The sequence below is a fragment of the Saccopteryx bilineata genome, chromosome 2 (genome assembly GCF_036850765.1).
Source record: "Saccopteryx bilineata isolate mSacBil1 chromosome 2, mSacBil1_pri_phased_curated, whole genome shotgun sequence".
Classification (NCBI taxonomy): Eukaryota; Metazoa; Chordata; class Mammalia; order Chiroptera; family Emballonuridae; genus Saccopteryx; species Saccopteryx bilineata.
This window is the reverse complement of record NC_089491.1, coordinates 332,901,877-332,924,953: the sequence shown is the minus strand read 5'-3', so window position 1 is coordinate 332,924,953 and position 23,077 is coordinate 332,901,877. Positions and strand designations below refer to the sequence as shown.

At 58.1% G+C, this 23,077-nt stretch overlaps 1 protein-coding gene across 1 annotated transcript in view; it reads right to left on the bottom strand.

The window, feature by feature from the left end:
- Window positions 1-2,160: 2,160 nt before the first annotated feature.
- Window positions 2,161-23,077, bottom strand: part of SND1 (staphylococcal nuclease and tudor domain containing 1) — a 445,599-nt gene continuing 424,682 nt past the window's right edge. Inside the window, exons 17-24 of the mRNA XM_066262225.1 lie at window positions 18,881-19,069; window positions 13,019-13,160; window positions 9,738-9,861; window positions 8,885-8,954; window positions 7,631-7,744; window positions 6,019-6,222; window positions 2,851-2,895; window positions 2,161-2,742 (exon numbers count right to left, since the gene is read on the bottom strand). Of these exons, the coding sequence (XP_066118322.1) occupies window positions 2,677-2,742; window positions 2,851-2,895; window positions 6,019-6,222; window positions 7,631-7,744; window positions 8,885-8,954; window positions 9,738-9,861; window positions 13,019-13,160; window positions 18,881-19,069 (954 nt within the window). The 3' untranslated portion in view covers window positions 2,161-2,676. The remainder of the gene's footprint in view (window positions 2,743-2,850; window positions 2,896-6,018; window positions 6,223-7,630; window positions 7,745-8,884; window positions 8,955-9,737; window positions 9,862-13,018; window positions 13,161-18,880; window positions 19,070-23,077) is intronic.

Here is a 23,077-nt window from a genome sequence, read left to right as displayed (position 1 = left end):
CTAGCTCAATCTTAATCTGTGTTTAGTGGATGGATAAAAATAAACCGAGAGACCGTGGTGAGTGTGCACCTGCCTGCGGGACAGGACACCTTGCCCAGCAGTGGGGATAGATGGAGATCCACCCAGTTTGTCCCCCACCTCCTGCTGGAAGCAGAGCCCATGACCCCAACACCGAGGAGCATGCTCTGTAACTCCTGCAGGGGAAGGACTTTGGGAGAAGTTTTTGGTACTACTCATGCAAGTGCTGGTGCTAACTGGCTCCAACTACGATGCAGAGAAAACAGGCCAGTGGGTGGCTGACCTCCCGCACCCCCCATCCCAGCCCGGCCCCCGGACAGACCTAGAAACTCAACAGATGCGGCAGAGAGGGAAGCACAAAGCTGCGGCCAAAACCAGACAAGTGGCTGTGGCGCCTTCCGGCCTGCTGGACATCCTGACCTTTGTCTCCATCAGCCTTGGAACAGAAAGGAAGGAAGAAGTGGGAAGGTTCAGGCATCATTTCATCTGGAGAACCACGGAGGGTTTATTTTGGCGCAGAGGTAACCAAGGCAACATTAAAACAGTGAGATGATTTCAGACCCTTTCACAAAAGAGTGGGCTGGCATCTTGTCCCCCTGCCAATTGTGCTCAAGTGAATACACGCGGTGTTGGCCCTACCAGGACGTAGAGAAATGGGCGAGACAGTCATACTCTTCTATGTGATGGATAAAAATAAAGTGAGAGGCCACGGTGGGAGTGGGCTTGCCTGTGGGAGGCGGGACACCCTGTCCCCGAGGGGGGACAGAAGGAGATCCATGCAGTTTGTCCCCCACACCCTGCTGACCTCTTGGGCCCCATAAGGAGCCGGTGGGAGGAAAGCAGTTCTGATCCACCCGAGGGCTGCGGACAGAAACTGAGTCCTCGAGGAGGAAGGGGGTGTCGTGGTCTGGAGCTGACAGCATCTCCCCCCCCCCCCCGCCTCCTCAGTCCTCCTCACTCACTGCTCTCCTTTGCACTGAGTTCTGAAAACTTTTTTTTTCCACCTAAACACAGGATCCCTGGGAAGAACCCCAGGTGGACCCTGGGCCCAAACAAGTGGATGTGGTGGCAGAACTGCCAGAAGCCAGAACTCTTGGGGGCCCAGGCCTCTGGTTTAAAACTGAGAGGCTGCTTGCTAGTCCCCACACCTCCACTGCCGTTCCCCAAGGCCAAGGACCATGTTCCGTGGCAGCCGCAGCCTCACTTCAGCCCAGAGCGTGGGGAAGAGGTGCCACCGCGCTGCATCCACGTACAGGCCTGGGAAGGGCAGGGCCCGTGCACGAGGCCCCAGGATGTGGGAGAACAGGCTCCTCACTGCACAGCACAGGGCTGCTCTCGGGTCTCTCCTCTCTCAGGGCTCGGGCTCCACGGCTGGCTCTGCCTTGAGGGCTGGGGGATACAGCGTCAAGTCAAACGAGGCGAGAGCTGACAATCTGGAGAGACAGGCACTCCCGGGTAGCGGCCCTGGCTCTTCTTGGATCACCCCGTCTTCCAGCTGCACCCTCCAAAGGATGCACCGTGGAGGGAGCTGAGCAGGGGCGGGGCCCTCAGCCCCGACACAGTGCGGCAGCCTGTCTGGTGTCAGCCTCCTGCTACTGAGTCCGCGGGGCTCCTGCAGGACTGCACCTGGCCTTCCCTGTGGGGACGGTCCTGGGCACTGTGCTGAGCTGCCCCAACCCCTAAGGCCCTGGAGGGTAGCCACGTGCTGTGGGTACAGACTGACGAGTCAAAAGAGATCTGCAGCCTTCTGCACGGTGGCCAAGGGGTTAGGCGATGCCCATCACGCCCAGGAGCTGTCAGAACTCCAAAGAACCGCCCAGCCCCCACTGACGGGCATCCTCTTTTCCATGACCAGCCTCCGCAGTGGGTGACAATAAAGTGAGACCACAGTGAGAATGGGCTTGCCTGGGGCAGGGCAGCCTCACCTGGAGTGAGGAGCCATGGAGGAGAGCCACACAATTCCTCATCTACACTGCTGCTGAGCTCCTGGGCCCCACCAGGAGCTGGGCATAGCCATGGCTGGGTTTCTGGGGATGTGGCCAGGCATGTGGCTGACAACCGTGGGAGTCACTCAAGCATCCCAGTCTCCTGGCTGGGGCTGCTGAGGGCCCAGGCTCCGGGCTCTACCATGACCAACAGGGCTGCAGACAGCATGACTCTTTTATTGGGCCTCCAAAGCTTTAAATACAGAAAAGGGGAGGGCTGGCAGGGGGCAGATGTGGACACGCTGGCATTTGAGAGTGGATGTATCGGAGACATCACATAATCAATAGCTGGAGAGAGCTGGGAAAGGGCAGTCTGGGACAGGGGTGAGGTGCCAGGATCACACCTGCCTTTACAACAAAGTCTGTCATGTTTCTTCCTGATTTGAGGACAATTTCTAAAAAACCACAAACCCTCATCCAAATAAAAACAGAAAGTCTGCTGGGAGACTGTGGATGGCAGAGCCTACCCCTTAGGAGACAGTGCCTGTCCCTGAGCGCGTCAGGCTCCCTGCACCCCACCCCGCCCAGATGGTGCCCTACTCGACACTTCCACACACTGAAGCAAAGCTGGACCCAATCTGTGCCCGCGGTCTGGGGTCCGGAGCTGAAACATGCCCGGCAGAGGCAGAGGTCCTGGGGTCAGGGGTGCTGGGGGCTGGGCTGGGTTTCCTCCTCAGCGGCTGTAGCCAAACTCGTCTGCGTCGTCGGCTCGGAAGTCTCCGTAGCGCCACAAGTTCAACTGTGAGAAAACAGAAAATGGCTCGCCAGGGGTGTGGGACCTGCTGGGCCCTGGAGGGCCAAGCCCCCCCTCTCGGTGCCCTATAGGGCTCCTGAGGCAAACACTCACCCTGGCACTCTTGGCTGACTCTTGGGCATTCAGGTATTCTGTGATCTAGAGGGACGAGAGAGAAATGAAGTGGTACAGATGAGGGTATTCACAACTAGGCAGCCAGAGTGACCCTGCAGGATGTGCAGATCTGTCATCCCCTGCTCAATGGGTCCCTAGTTCCCCAGAGTAGAAGCCCAAGTGCGCAGTCACGCTGGTCTCCGAGCTGTTTCTTGAATCCTTGTAGGCTGTTTGTCCGCCTGAAGCGCTCTGGCCACCAGCCCACCTGGCTCCTGTCCTGCCCCTTCAAGCTTTGATAAAAAGTATCACCTTTTTTTAAACTAAAAAAAAAAAAAAAAATCATTGATTTTTAGAGAGAAAGGAAAGGAGACAGAGACAGACAGAAACAGTGACCTGTTCCTGTACTTGCCCTGACCTGGGATTGAACCCACAACTTTTGCATTTTGGGACTCAACCAAGCTATCCGGCCACGGCTTTTTTTTTTTTTTTTTGGTATTTTTCCAAAGTTAGAAGTGGGGAGGCAGTCAGACAGACTCCCCCATGTGCCCGACCAGGATCCATCCACCCGGCATGCCCACCAGGGGGCAATGCTCTGCCCATTTGGGGAGTTGCTCCGTTGTAGCCAGAGCCATTCCAGCGCCTGAGGCAGAGGCCATAGAGCTGTCCTCAGCGCCTGGGCCAACTTTGCTCCAGTGGAGCATAGGCTGCGGGAGGGGAAGAGAGATATAGAGGAAGGAGAGGGGGAAGGGTGGAGAACAGGTGGGTGTTTCTCCTGTGTGCCCTGGCCGGGAATCGAACCTGGGACTTCACATGCAGGGCCGACGCTCTACCACTGAGCCAGCTGGCCAGGGCCAGAGCTCACCATCTTAATGAGGCCTCCAGTGACCCCATTTAAAATGATAACCAGCCCATCTCACACACTGCTGATTAAGTTAGCTACTATTTAAAAAAAAAAAACCCAACCTATTCTTTTATTTATTTTTAAAGGAATGGCTTTTACTTATTTATTGAATTTACTGGGGTGACATTGGTTCACAAAACCATACAGGTTTCAAGTGTGCAACTCAACAAAACATCACCTGCACACTGTGTCATGTGCCCAGCGCCCCCAGCAAAGTCTCTTCCTGTCCCCATTTCCCCCACCCCTCGGCCCACCTCCACCTGGCCCCCACCCACTTTCCCTCTGGCTGTCACCACACAGTTTTCTGTGTCTGTGTTATATACATGTTTGTCTGTTTAACCCCTTCTCCTTTCATCCAGCCCCCAACCCCTCCCCGAGAGCTGTCAGTCTGCTCCATGTGTCCCTGCCTGTTTCTATTTTGTTCGTCAGTTTATTTTGTTCATTAGATTTCACATATAAGTGAGACCATCTGGTATCTGCCCTTTATTTCTATTTTCTCCTTTCCCATTGCATGTGTCTTCTAACATTCTATCTCATCGACTTATTATATTTATTTTTATTGCTTGTCTCCTCACGCAGAAATGCTGTCTCTTGTTCACTGAGATAAGTAGGCCCTCAATAAACGTTTGCTGAAAGAATGAACAGATGGATCAATGAATAGTTGTTTATTGCAGGGACTGGGCTAAAGAATTTTCTAGCCCTGGCCGGTTGGCTCAGCGGTAGAGTGTCGGCCTAGCGTGCGGAGGACCCGGGTTCGATTCCCGGCCAGGGCACACAGGAGAAGCGCCCATTTGCTTCTCCACCCCTCCGCCGCGCTTTCCTCTCTGTCTCTCTCTTCCCCTCCTGCAGCCAAGGCTCCATTGGAGCAAAGATGGCCCGGGCGCTGGGGATGGCTCTGTGGCCTCTGCCCCAGGCGCTAGAGTGGCTCTGGTCGCAACATGGCGACGCCCAGGATGGGCAGAGCATTGCCCCCTGGTGGGCAGAGCGTCGCCCCTGGTGGGCGTGCCAGGTGGATCCCGGTCGGGCGCATGCGGGAGTCTGTCTGACTGTCTCTCCCTGTTTCCAGCTTCAGAAAAAAGAAAAAAGAAAAAAAAAGAATTTTCTAGACATGAAACATTATGGGCAGCATCGTATAGGGGTCACTAAGACCTATCGTTCTAAGGAGAAACTTAAGCTCGCCCCTCAGAGCAATCTCGGGACCCTGGGGGTCTCTGGGGGGAGGTCTAGTATCAGACCTCTCCTGTCCAGAGGAGACACAGGAGCAGTTCCTGTTGGGGTCTTTTTCCAAATGGATTTTCAACTTGCACAAGTGGTCCATGGAAGCACAGATCACGGCTATGCTTTGTGGGGAGGGGACAGGCAGAGGGGCGGGGCGATAGGGAGCAAGAGGCACGTGTAGACAGAACAGTGTCCAGCTCTGCTGCCCTTATCCCTCCTCTCCGAGTGTGAGGACAAGCCTGAGGCTGCCCCCTCTAGTCACTTCCTGCCCTGAGGAGGGCACGAGCTGGCCCCCAGCCCACCCCTCCAGGCTGTGTCTGTGGGATCTCAGCTGTGGCTTGCTGAGGCTGGGAAGACTCGGATGAGTCGAGAGCTACGTGGAGAGGCCACTGGTCTCCAGAACCCGGATGTACTGATCAACACTTGGACAGTGCGAACTGGTTTCCCAGGTGTCAGCCCCCGTCCTCCCAGTCCCCCTGGGAGGCAGCAAGCTCTCCTCATTTATGAAAGGGAGCCTCGAGCTCAAAGGGCTGGTCTCTAAGGTTCTCTCAGGAATAGTGGAGGCAGAACTAGGTCCAGCTCCGAGCCCTGGGGGCTTTCAAACGGGTTGGAGTGGTGTTGACAGAATCCCTTAGCACTGCACCTGGCTCCGGTGACACTGTGTGTGCCAGGAGATGGTTACAGACTTGGAAGTTGTGTGTTAGAGAGAAGGAGGTAAAAATGGGAGAGAAAGCAAGGCAGGCCCTGGCCCTTCCCCTGCGCCCCTGGCAAGCTCTCTGGCTGTCACCTGGGTTCATGTGTGCAAAGGATTCTAGTGTGCAGCGCATTCTCAGCCCACCTGCACCCAGTTAATTTACCATGTAATTAGCTTTTTCTTTTTTAAACACCAACAAACCGAAATCCATTATCTATCCCCAGCAGAAGCAGCGGATGGTGTTTCCCTGCGCCCCCCCCCCCCCGACCCCGGGGCACTCCCCGTCCCCCCTGTGAGGACAGAGCAGACCCCAGGGGCTGGCCCCTGAGTGGGCAGCCACCTCCGCATCACCTACCACTTTCTGGAACTGCTTCTCCTTGCGCACCTCCACCATGACCAGTCCCTCCTTCACCAGGCCCAGCCCCACGTCCCCCTTGGAGTCTGCGAACTGCAGGGTGACGTGGGGGCAGCTGGCGCTCAGGTGCTCCACATTGAGCAGGCACTGGGTGTTCTGGATGTCCCGCACCACGCTGTCCACGGCGTCTGTCCGAGCATCCTCCTGGGGCAGGAACACAGCCAGGTTAGTGGGGAGGTGGGTTTGAGCAAAAGATGGCCGCGTGGCCCCCATCCTGGTGACAGACCTTCGAAGAAGTCTGCCAGCAGGCGCCTGTGGCTCACGCCCCGCTCAGCCCCTAATGAGAGAGGAAACAGGCTCTGGACATGCAGTCCCCCTTTCCTTTGTCCCTCCCTTCCCCAAGCCTATCTGCATGTCATCCCATCCTCTACCTGCTCTGTGTCTCTGAGGACAAGTGGCCTTTTCCTATCCACAAGTTGCCTCCATTTGCTGCCCAGGCCCTGCCATTCCCACCTCTGCCGGGCCTGCCTCCGGCACCGTGACCTCACAATCCCGTTTCTGTGCCTCCACTGTCACCTCCAGTTCTCTCCAGGCTCATGTCCCCCATCCCTGCAGACTGACTGCCCCTGGACCTGTTCTGTCAACACCTCCACCTGTTGTTTCTCTTCCACCCACCAGTAATTTTGTGAAAAGGCAGAGAATACTCCTCGTCCTGACTCCTTCCCTTCCATATACCCCTCAGCATCTGGCGGAGGAGACTCCTCGGCGCTGAAGCCACGGGCCCTCCTCCGCCCGCCTGACCTCCCTGGGGAGCTGGACACTGCAGACCAGGTCCCTTCTAGAAGTGGCTGGTGCCTGCAACCCTGAGCATGGCTCCTCTGTCCCCTCCCACATTCCAGACTCTACGCTTGCGCATGCCCGTGGTTTTATCAGAATCCGATTCCCAGCCTTAAGCTCACTTTCCAAACCGAACACTGGGAAGCTGCCTGGAGCTCCCGCAGCCCTTACTTTGCTCTTTCTCACAAGTAAAAACCCATCTTAGGTCCCACCCTCCCGCCCCGCCCCATCCCTTTGGTGCTGAGTTCTGTCTCTTCCTCCTCACCCCCACTCTTGGGGCCCTGCTTTGGCCACCGGTCTCTGGCCTGTGTGTGCAGTCGCAGTTGTCTTCTGTCCACTCCCCTCGCACTAGAAGTAACTTTCAAGACCAGAGTTAACCATGACACACTTCTGCTAAAAATCCCACTACACCTCTCCTGCCTGGAATACAAAGAACAAACCCCTTGCCCAGGCACGCAAGGCCTCAAGCTCCAGACCCGCCTTCGCCTGTCTCATCTCAGCTCAGACACTGCCTGCAAGGCCCAGAGACCCACGGTGGGGGACCAGGCTTCGCCCCAGTGCGCCCTGGCCTGTGGGGCCGGCCGTTTCTCAAGGACCCATCAAATGCTCTGATGCCACACCTCCCCTCAACTTCCTTGGTCACTGCCATCTTTTGAGTCCTGTTACTAACAAACCACCCACACAGTTTCCACCTCCTGTTAGCCTGTAAGGGCCGCAGAGCGGCTGAGTGTCACCGGACAGTGCCCTTTGGAAGGAGGGACGAGTGTCGACTCACATCTTGGGGCACCTGGATGAAGGCGAAGGCATACTCCGTGGCTTGAGCGGGCAGCACACGTGTGCTGAAGGCAGGTGGCAGGGTGCCCAGGCGGGTGGACGGCAGGATCTCTCTCTGCGAGGACACCAGAGAAACAACTTCACACACCTGATGTCCCTGTTCTCAGAGGACAGTTCCCTGCGGCCAGGCCTCTGGGAAGTCTGATTGAGGGGCTGCCACTCAACAACAACGAGCTTCCACTGAGCCACACGCACGGGCTTGCCCTGCAGCGAGGCCCTGGGAGAGCGTGGCGCCTGGACTTGGGGGACAAGCCGGCATCCGAAGGTGAGCAGCTGTGATCACACCCCGTCCTTCCTGGGCCTGCTGCTGGCACACTGGTTGGTTCCCACTAAAACAGTCTGGACTGTTGCTCCCGGACTCAAATTGCGTGTCCATTGTTTTCCCAATGCCTTCCCTCAGAGAGGTCCCTGACTGCTTTTCTACAGGCCAGGGCTGCTCCGGCTGGGACGGCGCACCAGGGCGAGGGCCCCGGCGGCGCCTGCCCTGCCCGTGGTTCTGGCCAAGGTGATGGGCAAGCGCAGTCCGGTGGGCCTCTTCCCCAGGCAGTGCTGGGCGGATGGCCAGGCTAAGGGCCCTCCCTTGTAGTCCCTGAGGAGAGCGGACCGCCAACAGCCACCGCTCGGGAGCGCCCGGTTCTGAACCACAGTGCTCTCTCCTATTTGCTGCCCCAGGAGAGATTCCAGGGACTCTCCCAGGAACTGTCAACAGACTCCCAGGCCCAGTGTGTGCAGGGGGCTCTTCTCCCAGTCCCTCTGCCACTTTGTGACTGTCCCTTCCCAGCAAGCCTTGGTCTGGGGCTGTGCTGGAGACCGGCAGATGGAACAGCCCCATGTTGAGCACAAGGACCAGGAGCTGTGGGGTGTGGAGGGCTCTCCTGGGCCCCCTCTTCAGGGCAGGGTGGCAGGAGAAGGGAGGGTGTGACCGGACACTTATCCTCGGGGCCTGGATGGGAGATCTCTCAGTGCACGCAAGGCTCTGGCCAGAGATGCCAGTTTTGCCTGGTCACTCAGGGGTCACGGCCTGTTACAGACAGCAGCCACGCCCATCTGTTGTCGCTAAGGATGTCTGAAGCTTGGAGGGACCTTTGCGAGGTCAGATGACCCTGATCCAGGGTGTTGCTGTGTTGAATGGCACCTGGCAGCCACTTGGGGCCCTTCTCTGGTCTACCTGTCCGCCTCCCGGTCCCCCACTCACGTTGCCGTAGTCAATGTAGAAGACGTGTACTTTGGCAGGAGACTCGACTTTCTCTACCCGGGCCCGGTACCTGCAATGGCATCAAGGGATAACCCTGAGCAGTCTGGTCTCCCTGGAGCCTTAGTGAGGGCCGGGCAGAGGGCACAGCACTTCCCTGCCCAGGGCTCAGAGAGCACACCCACGGGTGTCACAGAGGATAGTCCTTGGACTCCATCAAGGCCCAGCCTCGGGACACGCTGGCCACCATTTAATGGAATAGCTGGGAGCAGAGGGAGGTAGAGGGGCGCGTGTGAGGCAGATTAATGTGTCCTCGGGGCATAAAGCAACAAGACTAATGACTAGATTGATGTCTGCTGTTTAAACCTGGCACACTAAACAGCAGCTGTAATTAGCTGGCAGATCTGTCTGGGAGGCCGCAGCGGGGAATGCATCCAAGTCACTTTGTCACCCTGGGAAGACCAAGGGCCCTGCCCCTGGTAGCTCAGACGTAAGTGACCTTGCTGCTCACATCCCAGACAGTCGGGGTGGAGGGCTGGGTGGCTGGGCTGGGCTCGCTGGGACACCACTTTTCCTATGTGGGGTGAGGGTGTGTCAGAGAGCCCCAGCTGGCCAGGGCACCCCCAACGAAGTTAGGATAGAGAGAGGAGGAGTGCAGCTTCTGCACTTCAGAGGCTGGCTGGACCGCAGGACAATCACGGGCTAAAATGCGGGCCCAGATGAGCTCTAGCGAGCAGCTGAAGGTCAACTATACCCTGGTGGAAACCAGGCTATGGGGACCAACGCCTGCAGCCCGGCGGTGCCCAGAGGACAGACCTGCCGTGGCTCCCGCTGCTCAGTCGGCCGAGCGACTTACCATTCCCCATCTACAAACTTGGCAATGCAGAACTCTCCCCGGCGAGGGGCATAGGAGCCCTCGACAGGAGGGTGGCTGGCGATGTCATTGCGCATGTTCTCCATCAGCTTCTCCAGCTGGGTGCCTGACGGGGAGGAGAGAGAGAGAGACCAGGGTGCAGGGGTCACTGGAGTGTCGCCCCCGAGGGCTGGGAAGGTGGCCGACAGGTTCTGCACAGTGCCCGTGGCACCAGCACCGGCTCGCTGCCACCCTCGGAGGGCCCTCTTTGGTTTCTACTCGAGAGGTTTTATGCTGTTCTCACAAGCAGGCTGGTGACTTGCTGACACTTTAGGTCTCAGAGGCACACCATTTCCCACTCCCAGCTCTCCCATCTACTGGCTGCGCTGTGGGAGCCCTTGGGAACATTCTGGGGCTTTGGTTAAGGAGGTAGAGAATGCAAGGGGACGTGGAGCAAGGTCGAGGCCAGCCAGCCTCCTCCAGGGTGGGAGCAGCCCATTTCTATAAGAGCCAGTCCTAACGCGGGCCAGAGAGGTGGCGATTGACCGCAGGGGCTGAAGTGGTAATGAAGGGTGGGCCCCAGAATTTGAGCCATGGAAATGGAGAGCAGTGCCCAGTCTCAGTCTGTCCAAACTTGGCCACTCTGACTGCAAGGTACATGCTGAACTGGACTCCTGGTGCTGTCAGGATGCGGCTCTCCCTGCCACTCCAATTGAGTGCCCTCCTCTACCAGGGTGGGGTGGCGGTGAGGGGCAGTCTCCATCATTGCCTTGTCACTCTGATCTTGGGACCCTGCAGCTTGCTTGTTTGTTTTTTTTGCCAGGTTTAGCAACACCCAAGCTCTTCTTGGGTCTCCCCCCTGGCTCCCCCCTGCTGTGCCCCACAGCAAGCATCCTAAGCGGCTTCTCCTTCCCATCTCTCCTGGCCCTGAGCCCAGCTCTGCATCAGATCCGTCCATTCCCTTTTGCTCTCTGACATCAGGGTGGCTGGGTGCACGTAGATTCCTCCTTCCATCCTCAGGGCCCAAGGCCACACGCACTGGAACAGGTGCCTGACGCATGTATACCTGTCAGCGGCCTTATAAGTTCCTTGTCTGGGTTTATGTTTCTGCCACTACATGGTGCGCTCCTCCGGGCACAGACCATGGCTCACGTGGTTGTTCACTCTCACAAGGCCTAGCAGAGCCCCTGACATGTACAGGGTGCTTAATAATTCAACGGCATTGAAGATGACCTCTGCACATGCACACGAGAAGGTCTGGACACTCTCAAGCCTAAGCACAGGCCACTTCCTAGACTCGTTTCAGAATGGGGGCTTTGGATGTAGCTACCCTTCCCCCACCCAGCGGTAAACATTCTATTAATTCTCCTGAGATACTGTTCCTTGCCAGACAGTAACATTTCAGGGGCTATGGAGAAGCCTCACATAAGACAGGTTCCTCCTATACTTGGTCTATTTTTATTTTTTTGCTCCAAGGCAACAGCAGACTTTGCCTCCTGCAAACAGGCATAGCCCTGTGGGAGGTCCTTACACAGAGCCCTGGTGGGTCATTTATAGCTAATGGCCACGTTTTCATCATTCCATCAGCTCCTTCTCCAAGGCCAGCTTTAATTAGGAGAAGGGACAGAGTGAGAGGATGTCCCAAGGGGCATGTCCCCAAGGGAGATGACAGGCTGCAGGAGGGAGGCTGTGTGCTGAGGTTTATGTCCCCCGGTTTCATGGAACCATGGGAGGACAAGGTTTTCTTTGGAGCCTCCAGGACTCTCTAGGTGGGGAACCATGAAGTGACTCACTCCATTCTCCAGTATTCTAAGAATACACGGTTTTCTCCTTAGTTCTCTTCCTTTATTTTTTTGCCTTGGCGGAGGCTTGCTGCAATGTCATAGCTTCCTAGAGCTGACAGAGACAGCCAGGCGGGAGACAGGGCAGGCACAGGAAACCTCTGAGATCACACACTGGAGGGTTTCAGTCCTTGAGGCCTTGAACCCTCAGGCTCTGCCCCTTGGGGACTTCAGGGTCTTGCTCTCATTTGAGGGGAGTCCTCTCCAGCAGGACCCCGAGGCCAGGTGGAGACTCAGTCGGGAGAGCTGTTGTACCCTGGGCGGGTCCTGGGGTTTCCTCCACCCAAGGTCCCTGAGGGCACCATCTTTGCTGTCCCTCTGTTCAGGAACAGCTCTTGCTTCCACCTGGACCACAGCAAGACTCTCCACCATACCACCCAGACCTGGAGGCTGGTCCCCTCAGCCCTCTGCCCAAGGCAGCAGCTGGCCCAGCGCTGGCCAGGATGGCTGCTGACCTCAAGAGAACCTGGTCTTGGAGGCTCGTCAGCTCCGTCGCTACCCCTCCCTCACTTTCTCCCCCTCCCAAGGAGAGCCAGCCCAGGACTCAAAACGGCCAGTTTTCCTCGGTGAAATGACATTACCACAGAGCATCTGCCGGGGAAATAGCATTAGAGAGGAAGTGGTTGAGCTAAGGCTGTGGGCGACCCGAGTGGCCTGGTGGTGGGCTACGGAGCCAGGCGGGGCCGCACCCTCCACTCGGGGGGCTGCTGAGTGCCAGTGACATCTTCAGCCCCCTCTGCCTTGCAAGGATCTGGCTCCCTGGCGGTAGAGGCGGCTGCAGGAGCCTTCTCCTCTGCACGCAGCTGAAATGTTTCTCGGTACTGGGAGGGGGACGAGAAATTGGGCTCGCGGGGCCACGTGTGACCACTGGGAGGTTTCTACTGCCCCGCCCTCCAGGAGCCTGAGGTGTCTGCCTAGGGTCCCCTGGCCACAGGGCACAGCACTGAAGGGCAGGAGGAGGATGGAGAGAGAAGGTCTTTTAGAAGAAGGACCGCCTGCAAATGACTTCCCCGAAGTGCTTCCTGTATCCTCGGTACGTGGCTGCCATCCAGGGCTACGGTAACCTCCAGGGAAGGAGCAACCCCGGCAGAAACAAGCCCACACTCCTCTCCTCTGCTCACCTTCCCAAGGAAGCTGAGAGGGAGAGGGGCAGAGTGACAGCAGTCCTTGCTTCCTGACCACATAGACAATCTGTCCCACGCTTCCTGACAGACTCTGAGCGCTACAGATACTCATGCCCAGCATAGCCGGGGTCCCTGGGAGCCAAACAATCACCTGAGAGTCTCCGAGCAGCACCAGACAAGATTGGCTACCCCACCAGTCCTCAGACTATCTGCTCAGTGGTGTCCAGGGCCCAGTGGGTGGGCAGTAGGGGAGCTCTGGAGGCAGCTGGACCGCGCCAGGAGCTGAGGCAGCAGTGCTGGGCCCGGCCTGGGCACTCACCTGTCTCCACATCCTGCACGTAGAAGTGCAGGTCGTCAGTGATCTCCGTCACAAACACTGGCTTATAGGTGGCCGATCGCTCCTTCTCCTCCAGCACGGGCATCACCTCCTCCACGGGCTGCTCCTCGTAGTGGGCCCAGACCTGTGTGTGGTCAGCAGAGGGAGGAGCGGATGAGGAAGGGCAGTCAGAAAGGATAGCGGGAAAGGGCGGGTCACCCCGGGAGTGAGTTAGTGTGGGAGTCACCACAGTGCATTCACATGGTGATGGGTCGAGGTCCTGGAACCTCTCGCCCTGGGAGGTAAGGGAAAGTGCTCGAAATTCTGATCTAGCGGTTGGTTCTCAAATTGTGGTGGGCACCAGAAGCCACTCACTGGGGAGCTTACAAAAAAACACAGGTGCCCGAGTCCCAACCCAGGCCTCCCAAATGGAGGGGCCTGTTATAAAGGTCCCGGAGAAAGCAAAACGAAGCAGGCCTCAGGTTGATCTCATGCATATCAGGAGGACCTCGGGGTAGAGCACTTGTGGGTCCCCATCCCCGCCATACTGCTCTGCGGGTCACTCTGAACTGTCCCAGGGCTGCTGGCACTCCTGAGGCTCTGTTAGCGACAGCCCTGGGCCATGGAGGGGAGGGCTCATCACTGTGCAAGATGCCCCCTCTCAGCAGCCTCCCTGTCCTCGTCATCCCAAGCAGGCAGCTTGGACCCCGATCAGAATCTGGGCTGCTCCCCTGCACTGTCCCCCCATCCCAGCCCGGTGCTGTCGGGGCTGCAGCAGCTCCGAGCTGATTCTACGTGACAGCGTGTCAAGTCCAATCCCGCGGCCAGGAGATTATCCAGGCAGTGAGGCCTGTCAGAGCAGGAGGGGGTGGGACACTGTGGGGACTGGACCACACACTGGGCCCCATAGGCACACACAGGAACAAGGAGTGATAAAAGCACTAGCTCCAAACTCACTAGGGGCCACGTGCCATTCTAAACACTCTCCAAGTACTGTATTAACTCATTTAATCTGCACAGCAACCCTGAGCAGAGATTAACATCCCACTTTAAAGAGGAAACTGAGGCACGCAGGCCTGCTAGAAGCAGTGGAGCCCAGACTTGAACACAGGTGGCCTGGCTCTAGACCTCTTTAAGAGCTCTGGCTCCGGCTGGGGCTCTGCAGACAGAAGGCAGTGCTGGGCGGTGGGGAAACCTACAGCTGGGAGGCGCAGGCTCTCGTCCTGTCATTTTGTCCTTTAATTTGTCGTTTGACTTTGGTCAGCCATGTGCCTTTGCTGAGTCTCCTTTCCTTCCCTTGTAAAGAGAGGTAGTTTGAGCACATGATCACTCGGCTGCCAGGCAATTCCTGGGTGGCCTCAGACAGCAGATGAAGGGCTGAGATGCTGGAATTACTGAGCCACCCTGGGTCACACCCAGAGGCCACACTCAGCTTTTAATGTGGCACAAGTGTGCATCCTTCCATCAGAAGGGGAAGCAGGGGCCCCGAGGACTGGAATGAGCAATAGGAACTTTCCAAGCCTGCCCAGGAGTGGCCGAGGGAGACAGGAGAGACATCTCCTGGGTCAGAACTTCTGCCAGCCACACCGTGTCTGCTTCAAACCTTCCTTCCCACCCCAAGGCCTGGCCGCCACAGACAAGGAGGCAGGAAGCAGAGCTTCAGTTCCATCAGATCAGACTCCTGGCCTCCTCTGTCCAGGGTCCACCTGCCCTTATGAAGAAGGGGTCCCTAGCCTTTAGACTTCCCTGTGAAAGGGCCTCCCCAATCAGAGGTTGTGGCACAGACCACTGAGAGCACTCTGGGGACAGCCCCTTCCTTCCACTTCCAAGGCCTACATCCTGCTGAGGCGGAGGCTTCCTTCTGGGCCCACTCGCTGGACATTCCTCAGGGAAGTGACTACTGAGCCATTCACTCCTCTCCCCCTCTGGCTCTCAGCCCCTCTGAGATCCTTGCAGCTCGATCATGGACTCTCACTGCCTCTGAGGGAAGACGGGCCCCGAGTGGGCCCTGAGCCTGGAGCGTTCCGGATAAAAGCTGATGTACGGGGAACAGACTGACAGGGTGAGGGCAGAGACAGCTAATGACTCTGTAAGTAAAGGAGCCCCAGGCGACAGCAGCAGGTTCCTCCCGGGGAGAGGGGCGAAGCTTCTCTCCTGGCAGGAGCAGGTGGCAGCAAGAGGGAGGTCAGGATGATGTGAACAACAGCACAGGGGGTGGCCTGCAGGTCCCATGCTCCCACATGGAGGGCAGCCAAGGGGCCAGTCCTGGGACAGGTCCCACAGTTCATGGGTGGCAGGAAGGGGTGTGGGTGCCCACTGCTGCCCGTGAGGTGAGAGGACACCAGAAGCATGCCGTCACCAAAGGGTGGAGGAAGGAGAGCTGCTCCCAGATACAGGAACGCCGTTTCTCAGAGGGCCTGCTGGCCCTTCGCAGAGTAGAGCCTTGGAGAGCCCACTTTCCCTTGGGTACTGGGGTGACCAGCCATTCCCTGGGGCTTGGCTGTCAGTGGCCCTCGGCAGGCTGGTAAATGCAGCCTGACCAGGCAGCTTCTTAAAGGGAAGGAGTCAGATGAGACAGGCTTGGCTGTCCATGTCCCTACCCTTAACGTGGTTCATTTCACCCGTATTGGCTTAGGTTGCCCTTCTGCAGAACTAGGGCAAGGAGGGAACAGACACATTGGCAAGACACATGCCAGATGTGCCGTTTCCCCTCAGCCAGCCCCAGCCCTCCTATAGCGCAGATCCCTGACCAGAAAAACCCAGACCCCTTCTGGCAGGAACAGTAAGTGTGTCCACGGACACACAGTCAGTGCCTATGGCTCTGCCTCAGGATCCTGATGGAAGGAAGAGCTGGGGAGGGACCTCCATGGCCAAGATCTGGGCAGGATGGGGTCTGGGAGCTGTGAGTGCTCTTGATCTTTGAGGAGACAAGCTTGAGACAGGACTGGCAGCAGGGAATGCTGGGAAAGCCACCGGAGGGACACCCTGGGCTGCAGTCGTGTGGAGAGGCCCCAGCTCCTTCGGTCAGGGTGGTGGCAGCTCTCCCGCTTTCTGGCCAGGGCCAGGGTGGAGCTGTTACAAAGGGCCCAGAGAATTGAAACCAAGCAGGCTCTGGGTGACTCTCAAGACAAACCTGGGCACTGGGGTGCCTCTGTGATTCCCCCAGGGCTACAGACTCACGTGCGGAAAGGGCAGGAGAAGCAACCCCCTCCTTCCTCATCGGCTGTTGTGACAGTTCCCATCCTGCGAGGTCCCTGTTACCCCCTGGGGCTGCGGCTGCCCCAGAGAGGGAGCCCGCCTGGCCAGGCACAGGCACAGCCCGCTCAGGAACTGGGGCTCTGTCCTGTCCTGACACTGCCCCGCCCGCCCTCCCTGGGGAGCCCAGGTCCTCCTCCAGGCAGGAGATGGGCCATGTGGACTAGGCTCTGCGGCTGGAGTCTTTCCTTTCTAAATCCTATTTAACACCACTGCTTAGGAGGCGCCAGGGTGGCTGGCATGGAGCCAGGCGGTGGAGGCCTTCAAGCCTGCAGTGGGAAAGCCAAGCTCAATAAAAGCCACTCAATGGCCACACCAACCCTGTCCAGGGTCCTGCTAGGGCACGAGTGCTGGAGGAAGAGGACAGAGGGGGAGTGGGAGGGGAGGAAGCCCCGTGTCAGCCTCCTGCAGAGGATGGGGAGGGCGGACCAGCCTCTCAGTCAGGAGAGAGTGCACAGGTGGACAAGGCCTGACACGGGGGCGGCCGAGTCCTCACAGCCGGGGAAGCAGCAGTCAGACCTGCTCACAAACACGGACACACAAACCACCTCACTGAAGACTTCTGCGTGCTCCTCGCCTCCCTCGAAATCTTCAGCAGCACCTTTCCCCAGTTAGCTCTCAGGCACCACTGTGAACTCTGAACCCCAGATGTACCTCTCTCTCAACAGCTCAGGCAGCCTAGCCGGGGTCACACGTGGGGACAACTCAGATACACAGTTCACTGTCCCCCAGCTGACCACCTAATTCTCCCATCTGAGTCCAGCCAACTCTGAGCGCTGCTGCAAAGCCCTGCCCATGCTGCTCCTGGGACCCGGCCCCACCAGGCAGGGGAAGCCACGTGGGATCCCCGGGGCCCCGAAGAGAAAGGAGTGCAGAAGAAGTACCCGGGAGGAAGGCAGGCCCCGTGCGGAGAATGCCGTGCTGCATTTTAATTAGGCTGGAATAAAAACATGCAGCCTGTGTAAGTAATTAATCACTGGTAATTAATCCTCAGCGTCATCACGTGGCACCAGTGTAAAGATGACTTGGGCCCTTTCCCATGAACCCACTGTGCAGGAAACAGACGTCCGGTTCAGCCCCCGGCCAGGGCCCCCCTCTCCATCTCAGCCATGTTCCCTCCTCTGTCCCTTCCTGGGTCTCTTTGGGGTCCCTGTTCTCAGGACTGATCAGATCTGAAGAGGCAGCTACTAGGCTCACATGCTGAGGAGCTAGGGAGCAGGGCCAGGGGGCAAAGATGTTTCCAGAACCTGGGCCTCAGAGGCTGTGGTCGGCACACTGACCCCCAGCTGCTAGTCTGCGCGAAGGTGCAGCCCCATGCCGCACCCTCCAGCTCCTGGCAGCAGGCAGAGGACACAGGGGCAGCAGTCTGAGTTCAGCTGTCACAAACAGGAGACCCAGAGGGAGCTCCTGTGCTGTCGGGGCGTGGCTGCCGCTCCCCCATCACTTGAGGAAGTCAGGGTTTCATGTGAGTGGACCTGGGACAAGGAAGGGCGGAAGCCCCCTCCGAGGCCTCAAGGTGGCCCATGCCACCAAGGCATGGACAGTCCCTTTCATCTGTCCTAACACTGGGGGCTACCTCTACCTGAAGTCCATCCACCTGCATGAAGGGGTTGGTCACCAGCCCTCATCCCCAGGGTACGGAAGAAAAGTGAGATATGGGAGGGTGTCTGGGCCCTGTCTCGGGGAAGTGACACATTCTCCGGGGAGGAGGCTGGGGAGACACTGAGCGAGGTGACGGCTGTACCAGGCTGGAGGAGAACGAGGAGCCTTCAGGGGCCCTAAGCCCCCACCCCCTTTGGCAGGTGTCTGGGCCTTGGCTCTGGGAGGTGAGCTGCAAGCCAGATGGTTGCCCCATGGGGAAGAAAACGTGTATTCCTGAAACAAATTTATGGCTCAGCATGGTCGTCCCACAGAATCCTCCTCAGGCTCAAGGAAGGGTTGACAAACTGGCAGTTGCAGATTGCTCCCTGTTATCGGGCAGGGCTGGAAGTCGGTGGCTATAGGCTGAGTGTGTGTGGGGGAGGGTGCTGAGCCCACCTCCCCACCACCAAACCCACTGGGTTCCTTAATCGTCCATTTGTTTCCAAAAGCGGCTTTCCAACCCACCCCCCTTGTCTCTTCAATGCAGTGTCTGCAGAGACTGATGGGCTGTGAATCTGCTGTCTTAACAGCTTTATACATCTCCTGGGGCCACTTCCAAAATGGGCTTCCCTGCAGGGCAATGTGAGGATGTTCAAATGTGGGCTGCAGGCAAGGGTCAGGGCTGGGGAGGAGCAGGAGCACCCATCTCCTGCTCCAGGGGCTCCCCAGTCATTTCTCTCCGGGACCAAGGTCACCTCCCAGACAGCTCTCTGCTGCAGGTCCAGGAGGCGGGCTGCCGGCCCACCTCGGTCTGCAACAGGCTAATGGCTCAGGATGCCTACGGTGGCAGCCTTGTCCTTGGCCTTACGTGGTTCCCAACACGGGGTCTGCAACCAAAGAGTGGCTCAGTTGGGGGTGACAGAACCACTCTGAATGTTGTATGAAGGCAACTGTGTCAAGGGGCGGGGGTGAAAGGAAGTGTGAGCTGGGGGAGCGACATCCCCCACCCTGCCTTATCCCACACCACACCTTCTCCTTCTTTTGCTTGGCGGTCTCCTCGGCAGACAGCAGGGACTTGTAGTAGGAGCTGCGCTCCGCAGTGAAGTGGACCTTGGAGAGGGCGTGCTCCACCAGCAGGACGGACAGGTTGGCGCTGTCGATGTGCAGCCAGCCGATGAAGTTGCCAGCCTTGTCCATGCTCTCCACCTCCACCTCCACCTGGGAAATGGAGAAAGGGGAAGGGGGCGTCAGTCTGCGGGGCGCAGCCTGGGTATGCAGGGGAGGGAAGCGGTGCTGAGGCCCATCGCTCACAGGCCCTGGGCAGCCACCACCAGGCTCGTTCCACCTGACGGGAGCAGCTGGAGCTAGGAGAGGGAAGGGATGTGTAAGAGGCCCCCCCCCCCCCCGCACTGCCACCTCCCGGGGCCCCCTTTTGCTTCAGTTCTGTAACCTGGGGCGATTTTTAGCTTCTCACACCCCTGGATCACCCTTGATAGATACATTGCTCCTAAGCAACTTCAAAACCCCCTTCCTTTCGGCAGAGAGCTAACAGGGTAAATTTGACTTCTTAGCTTAAGCATGGAGTCCCTGTTAGCAGAGTGTGTGCATGCTGGGGGTGAGTGGGGTGGGGCTGGGGGTCAGGAGAGGGCCCAGAAGACAGCTCTGGGTACATCCCACTGTTCTTCAGTACCCTCCTCCAATTCTTCCTGGAAGAGGCAGCCTCAGGGGAGCAAGGCAGTCCCAAAGGAGAGGGGAGCGTGTGTTCTTCCTGGAAGAGTTGAATGAATTCATGCTTAACAAAGCCGAGGAGAGGAGGGATGGGGACAAGTAAGGAGAAAGATGTGGGCAGGAACTGCGCTGAACCCAGGAGGAGTTAGGGGCGACCCCAGCAGGAGGTTGCCCCAAGGAAGAGCAACTGCTGTAAGGCCAAACCTTGAGCTGTGGGCTGGGGCTGAGCTCCAGAACCCCAAGGGGCACCCACAGGTCTCTGAGGCCCCCTCCCCGGGAGACCCAGGACCCCTGACTCAGCACCGACTCTGCTCCTGCAAAGAGGGCGCCCTCCCTGCCCTGGCCCTGGAGCTGATCCGCTCGCGCCTCGAGGAGGCAATGGCCCAGGAAAAATTCCTTCTGTGATTTTCTCCCAACTTCTTTCTTCCCCTGCTAAAGGGCACTGTAAAATCCTTTGCTGCCAAATGTAAAAACTTGTATTAATTTAAATGGCTTCAAGCTCGATTAAGCAATAAAATGAATGTCTAAATACCTGGGAGTTCTCTGAAGCCTGAGCCAGAGCCAGCGGCAGCAGCCTAGGGCAGAGGGTTGGAGGGGCGAGGCTGGGGGGGGAGCAGCCCGCCCACCTGGTGAGTTCTGACTCAGCAGGGAGAGATGGCAGAGGAGATGACTCCCTGGAAGGTGACAGAGATGGCATGGGTGTGCAGAGAAGGCGGTGGGAGGAAACGAAGGAGCAGGGCCAGGGAGGAAGGACCCCAGCTTCTTCCCATTCTTGGGCACCCCCTTCCTATTTGAGGTTCATAGTTCACCCTTCAAGTTCAACAACGTCTGCAGCTGAGATGTGGTATAGAGAGGGATATACAGAGTTTATAAGAACTAGGAAAAAAGATACTGTATGTTTAGAATCAAACCCAACTTGATATTGTAGAGGGGAAACTGAGGCATAGAGGAGGGAAGTGTAGCTACTAAGGGGCTACTAGCTAGTAGAGCACTCCTTTCTTCCCCCATCACACCTCTGACCCCCCCCCCCAGTTATAGCCTGCTCCCTCCACCATCAGAACTGTGGGGTTTGCACCTCACTGGCAGAGCCAGGGTGGAAGTGTTGGGGTCTGCTCTACTAACACCGCACCCAGCTGCTGAGGAGCAGAAGCAGAGAACCGGCATCTAAACCTGTAGATGTCAAGACATGCTTCTCCTTCCTCTTGTTCTGACCATTCATTGATTGGGGGCCTGCATTGTGGGGGGAGAAGGGCAGGTGGACAAAATGGTGCTCTGATCAAAACATGTGGCTTAGGAGCTCACCAGCTAGTAGGGCAACTAAATTCACTAAGGTGAGCGACGGACTTCCTGAAGATCCTTCTGCTGCCTTGTGAAGCCCGGGACACGGGCGTTCCTTGGAGGCTCTGCTGCTGGATGGCTGGGCGCCCCGCAGCACGAGGGGGACAGAGGGAGAGGCTGCCGGACGGCTGGGCACCGCACAGCAGGAGGGGGACAGAGGGAGAGGCTGCCTGATGGCTGGGCGCCCCGCAGCAGGAGGGGGACAGAGGGAGAGGCTGCCGGACGGCTGGGCGCCCCGCAGCAGGAGGGGGACAGAGGGAGAGGCTGCCGGACGGCTGGGCGCCCCGCAGCAGGAGGGGGACAGAGGGAGAGGCTGCCGGATGGCTGGGCGCCCCGCAGCAGGAGGGGGACAGAGGGAGAGGCTGCCGGACGGCTGGGTGCCCCGCAGCAGGAGGGGGACAGAGGGAGAGGCTACCGGACGGCTGGGCGCCCCGCAGCACGAGGGGGACAGAGGGAGAGGCTGCCGGACGGCTGGGCACCGCACAGCAGGAGGGGGACAGAGGGAGAGGCTGCCGGACGGCTGGGCGCCCCGCAGCAGGAGGGGGACAGAGGGAGAGGCTGCCGGACGGCTGGGCGCCCCGCAGCAGGAGGGGGACAGAGGGAGAGGCTGCCGGACGGCTGGGCGCCCCGCAGCACGAGGGGGACAGAGGGAGAGGCTGCCGGACGGCTGGGCGCCCCGCAGCAGGAGGGGGACAGAGGGAGAGGCTGCCGGACGGCTGGGCGCCCCGCAGCAGGAGGGGGACAGAGGGAGAGGCTGCCGGACAGCTGGGCGCCCCGCAGCACGAGGGGGACAGAGGGAGAGGCTGCTGGACGGCTGGGCACCCCGCAGCAGGAGGGGGACAGAGGGAGAGGCTGCCAGGCTTGTGGCAGTCAGACAAAAACAGGGATGGGCAAAATTGAGAGGTAAAAATTTCTAGTTATACAGTAAGTCACAGGGATGCTATGTGCAGCTAAAGAATAGTCAATAATATTGTAATAACTCTGTACAGTGACAGATGGTTACCAGACTTATCATGGCGATCACTTTGTAAGCTACATAAATGTCGAATTACTATGTTGTACACCTGAAACTAATATAATATTGTGTGTCAACTATATTTTAAGAAGATACATGGGAAAACCATCTCTTATCTTTCTTAATTTGTCAAGCTTTATCGAACATGGTAAGGCCAAGAAGCAGCAGGTCCCAGGGGAATTCTAAGAGGCAGCAGGAAGAGGAGATGCTTGCCTTGTGTTTGGGAGTTCATGAGATAACAGGTTGTGTGTGTGTGTGTGTGTGTGTGTGTGTGTGTGTGTGTGAGAGGGGGGGGTATGCTGGCTTCCAACACTCAACGGCTGGCCTCCTTGTGTGTGGGGGCTCAGGAGACACCTCCTCATGCCCAGCTGAAAGCAGCAAAGCTGGCCTAGTTCGCAGGTTTGACCTCTTGTCTTCCCGTGTATTAGCAGCCATGTGTCCCTTCCCTAAAACTGAGGATGGCTGCCTGACTTGCACACAAGGCCTCCCTTCAGCTCAAGAAGCTTGTGGTGGGCCGCACAGTTGTGACAAGCTTGACAGTCACTCTTATCACTCCTCTTGGCACTGGATTGCTGGAAATGAATGCAAGAACCTCAGAGACGGGTAGCAAAGACAACCTCATCCCATAAGGCGCCCACACTCAGACCTCACCTCAGTGCACATGGCAAACCTCAAACTCACACCTCTCTGTCTGAGGCCACAGAGCGGAGGGCGGCCTCTCAAGGGCTCATGTCAGCAGCCAACCTGGGGCCCTGCTGCCTGGGAGGGGGGCCCGTCTCTCTCTCTCTCTCTCTCTCTCTCTCTCTCAGCAGGTAAGCACTGACATCATACTCACGCAGCACTCCTACCCTGTGATCAATACACTAACTCGGGCTTGACAAGCCCCTGGGACCGGTCAGCCAGTCAACCGCAGAGAAAGTAATCTCTAGCCTTGGGCAGGAAGCTGCCTCTGACTCCATCTCCGTTACAGAGGGAGATAAACCTGTCAGCCGCAAGTGGTCTCCGCTTCCCCTTTACTACAGCTGCCACGCCTCGGCAATCTCAGCCCCACAGAGGGTCAGGGGTCAGGGGGGCTGGGCTAGTGGTCCTGCTGGGACTTGTGTCTGCCTTTCTGGACATGCCCCTGCCCGGATGGGCACATGGAG